Source organism: Zosterops lateralis (assembly GCF_965231275.1).
Source record: "Zosterops lateralis genome assembly, chromosome: 16".
NCBI lineage: Eukaryota > Metazoa > Chordata > Aves > Passeriformes > Zosteropidae > Zosterops > Zosterops lateralis.
The window spans coordinates 3,449,412-3,453,824 of NC_139776.1; the positions used below are offsets into that span (position 1 = coordinate 3,449,412).

At 41.5% G+C, this 4,413-nt stretch overlaps 1 protein-coding gene across 1 annotated transcript; it reads left to right on the top strand.

Moving 5' to 3' along the window:
* Nucleotides 1-500: 500 nt before the first annotated feature.
* On the top strand, nucleotides 501-4,182 carry CIMIP1 (ciliary microtubule inner protein 1). The gene is made up of 4 exons (XM_083872974.1): nucleotides 501-599; nucleotides 1,146-1,227; nucleotides 1,948-2,046; nucleotides 3,893-4,182. Exons 1-4 carry the CDS (start codon nucleotides 562-564, stop codon nucleotides 4,028-4,030), a joined length of 357 nt encoding a protein of 118 aa, XP_083729100.1. The 5' UTR covers nucleotides 501-561; the 3' UTR covers nucleotides 4,031-4,182.
* The last annotated feature ends 231 nt before the right edge of the window (nucleotides 4,183-4,413 follow it).

A 4,413-nucleotide genomic window follows, 5' to 3' on the forward strand; every position in this document is an offset into this window, starting at 1 on the left:
TCCCGCCATCTTGTGCCCGCCTGAGGGGGCCACAAGAAATCAGGGAGCGGGAAATATTTTTTTAAAACTTTTTTCCTTGAGACATGGCTGTGGTGCTGCCGGAGAGCTTCCGAAGGACGAGAGAAGGCTACCCTTCCCCTTAGAGAGTGTGTGGACGCCTGCCAACACTTTATTAAACACCTTCTCGCCCATCCATCGCTCCGTCTTGTGCCCGCCCACAACACGAGTTCGCTCCCCTCACGCCGCCGTTGCCCCGCAACGCCCGAGCGGCCGCGGCGGATCCCGGGAGCCGGCGGGGCTGGGGCGAATCCCCGGTGCCTGAGGCGAATCCCCGGTACCCGGGGAGCTGAGACGAATCCCCGGTGCTGGGGGAGCCGAGGCGAATCCCCGGTGCCTGAGGCGAATCCCCGGTCCCGGCGGTGCTGAGGCGAACCCGCGCTCGGGGCTGAGGCGAATCCCCGGTCGGGGCTGAGGCGATTCCCCGGTGCCGGAGAGACTGAGGTGAATCCCCGGTGCCGGCGGGACTGAGGTGAATCCCCGGTGCCGGAGGGGCTGAGGCGAATGGAGCCCACCGACTACATAGCGCGGGATAACTGCTGGTAACAGCCCCGCCCGGCCCCGGCAAACACAACTCTACTGCTCTGCTGCTGCTCCCGTCCACCTTCCCCTCCTGGCCCTTAGCTCTCCGCTGAAAGAGTTCTCCTGTGTGTTTAAAAAGGGTTTCCGCTGGGCAAAGCCTTGGTAAAAAATCAGGGCTTATAGAGCTGGGTCCAGTGCATGTCTCCTTCCCCTCCCTGAGCGGGGTCAGGGCATCTCGTCAGTCAACACAATAAAAGAAAGTTTACTTACTTACTTACTTACTTACTTACTTACTTACTTTTCAACCTCCTCCGCTTCTTAACAAAACATAATTTAAAAGCAGTGCGTTCACATGCCGTGTTTCAAACCTCTGGAAAGTATTTTCCCATTAGCTCTGAGTCAGACAATGATAATTTGTACATAAACTTGCTGTTTTGAGGTGGAGGTTTAAAGATTCCTGCTAAAGTGCTGTGCTTTGTGACATCAATAGTTGGGTGGCTTGTTGAGGTGGGTTTTTTAAATGGAAGTTTTCAAAGTAATCTTAAATATTTGTCTCTCGGTTTTAGGAAAGATCAAATTGAAAAGGAAGAAGATGCTGCAAAAAGATGGCATGAAAGATGGGGATTTTACAAAACAGCTCTTGAGGAGGTAAAATTGAATGGCATATAATATGGTTTATAATATAAGGAACACATAAAATACTTGTGCACAAATTTATCTGGACACAAAGTCATGAAAGCACAGAAGACTAGAAATATACTGAGTATGCTTTACTACACTGGCATCCAAGGTAGCAACTGCACTACTTTTGAGATGGTTCAAATATTCAGTTTTCCTCTGAATAAAATACATCAAGTGGTAATTTATATGCCGTGCATATTCTGATATATTTCTCTTGAGAAGCGTGACTCCTAATAGTGCTAACAAGTACTAGATGCACACTGACAGGAAAATATTTCCTCTTTGTCTCTCCATATGGTATTTTAAAAATCTAGGGGAAAAGGTTCCAGCTAATTAAATTGTCAGTGGGGGAATCTACAACAAATGAAAATATTTGGAGTGATGTCTCTTCTCAGTGATGTTTAGACATTAGAATACAGTAGCACATGATGTTACATTTGGAATTGGAGTGTTTCATTGCTAAAGAGCAGGATTGATGTAGCCCCTGCATAGTTAGTTATAAATGTAGTTTGTATGTCTTCTGAAACAAAAAACCCAGTAATTTCCAAAGCACTGAAATAAGTAATCCTGCTTGAGGTGGAAAGAACAGGAAGTTGATATACAACAAGGGGAATGGTGTAGATACCATATATTATAGTATATTTCAAAAGATAAATAGTCCAGTTTTTAAATATGTTTTGGTTTTAGTTGATTGGAGAGGAAAAGAAAAAAGATGCAAAGCCCAAGCTACAGCTTCCAGATCACCTGCGGATTCGACCTGTGACACCTGTGGAAAAATACATTAAGGTTAGAAAATTAGATTTTTAAATTGCAATACAGCAACATCTGTCTTAAGGAACCACACAAGCTCTGAAAACCAGTTGCACACAAGCTCTGAAAACCAGTTGTCTTATAGAGGGGGGTCTTAAACTAAAGGTCAAAGTAAACTGCATTTGCAAGCCAAGCTATGCTTTAAAAGCATTTGTTTAAGAAAAGGAATTGCCTTTTGGATATAGTTGTAATTTTTCTACCTTTATTTAAGAGTGCTTTTTGGCAGAGTCAATACCACTGTCCTCTTCAGTACCACAGATTGATAAGAAGCCAGTTCTAATAAGCCAAGTCATAATTATTTTGTTTTATATGATTTATATGTACATTCAGAGTCTTAAAGCTGTCAAACAGCTGGAGATTAGAATGTGACTGATGGTTTAATTTATAAATATGGTGTGTTAGGATCACCAATGAATAGAGTGACTCCACAGGCAACTAAAACAGTGACATTGGGAGAGGAATGTACTCACAAAAGGGGAAGCAGAATATGCTAATGAAAAGGAAGGTTAGTCCACTTAGAGAAGATTAGGGAAGTAAAGGAGATTGGAAATTCTTACTTGCTGAATGAGCTTTCTTTCAAAGGATTCCAAGGTTGGGGAGATAAGGTAAGGAGGTAGTAAAAGCTTTTACTGAGATTAAATTAAAATAAAAATTAAGAGCTAGTGCTGAGTGTGGTAAAGAAAGAAATGGCATAATTTCTGCCAGTACTGCTACTCGTTCTTCACTTTTGTCCCAAACCTCCAATGTCAGTCCAGGTGCAGTTTCAGTGAGTCTCAGCCCCGTGAGGGTGTTGGTGCATTAACAAATCCTGCAGTTATCAGCTGCTCCACCAGCGTGCACAGCCTGGTGCTCATTGGAACAGAGTTTCCATTTCACCTCAGAACTGGGAGGAAGAGATGGGTTAGCTGTGATTTAGGTCACCCTTTACATATTCAGAGTGAAGTTTCATACATCCTTTCCAGAACTGTCTTTCTGCACATTTACCTTGTGGTAACAGTCAAATCTGTTCTCTCTAGGTTAGACTAATAAAAGCTTCTGCAGAGTCCCCTCCCCCAGACCGAAAGTGGGACATGATTTCCTTCATTATCCTGCTCAGTGGGTGGCACTTTTGGCCATAAAAATTATCTTTTCTGAGGAGCTGCTCCACCTAAATATCATAAACATTTTCTAATCTTGGCCAAAGAACAAAGTGAAGCAACTCTGGCAAGAGAACTGAAACATTGTTCTCTTGCTGTGTATTTCTCTGCTAAGTCCCCAGATGCTGAAATGATAGAACGTGCCCAATTGAGATGATTCAGCCAAAGTAAGCACAGCAGTCACTGAACAGAGTCTGTTGGCTTTTGTTTTGTTTCCTTTTTAGCTAGATTAGTTGCAGATTAACTTGCTGCTCACCCATCTTTTAAAGTAGAAGGAAGGTAGAATGAATAAGTAGTTCTTGATGTAAAAGCCAGCTTGGTCAGTAATATCTTTGGCATTTGGATTTAAAATTATTATTCCATAGCTGCATTGCTACCAAATGTATTTCAGTAAGGAGAAAACACTATTTCTCCTGTTTACAGAAGTTAATTAGTTTTAAAGATGACGATGATGATCTTCAGCTTGAGCTTTTTCCATATATAATAATAATAAAGTTAATGCCAATAATGTTAAGCAATTAAAGCCTTTGAGCCAAACTTTGGAAAAAAAAATCCAATATACACTACTCAACAATGACTTGATTGTTGGTTTTAGAACACGACAGCACAAAAGACAATGTTGCATGAGAGAAATTTTAACCAAAAAGCTTTTCACCATTCAGTTTTACGTGTTACTTTGACTTTAGGTGCTTCCGTCTCCTCCAGTACCTAAAACTACCCAGGGGTTTATTGGCTGGAGATCCAGTATTCCAGCACTGGCACTGGAAAAGGATTATCAAATCCAAAGCTGCAAAGGAGCTGTCTGTAAGATGAACCCCATATGAGCCCTCTGAGCGACATTATGAAATAAAGAGGCACAAAGATCCATCTGCATTCCTGAGGAAATAACCTGTAGTGGACTGTTGATCATTTCTGCTATTTATGTGAAAATCCACAATCATTTTAGTAAAGTGTGAACATTTTCATTTTACTTAATTGAATCTATGGCATCCAAGCTGTTAACTCTGCTTCAGAGCTTCTGCTTGTAACTTACAAATAACAATAAATAAACTCAGATTAAGATCACAAAGCATGTACTACTTTTATTAGCACTAATAAACCTATAATTAAAAAATATTCATTGGAAGTTGAGGTGACAGTGCAAATTTTTATAATTGTTTCTCCATAAGAACCTCTACTCATCAAATACTCATAAAATACACTGGGT

What these genes read in the sequence shown, in the direction of transcription:
- CIMIP1 (XM_083872974.1), top strand. Translation starts at nt 562, where the DNA reads ATGGAGCCCACCGACTACATAGCGCGGGATAACTGCTG. An exon ending in ACAAAACAGCTCTTGAGGAG is followed by an intron (nt 1,228 to 1,947) that starts GTAAAATTGAAT and finishes TTTTGGTTTTAG; the next exon opens with TTGATTGGAGAGGAAAAGAA. An exon ending in CTGTGGAAAAATACATTAAG is followed by an intron (nt 2,047 to 3,892) that starts GTTAGAAAATTA and finishes CTTTGACTTTAG; the next exon opens with GTGCTTCCGTCTCCTCCAGT.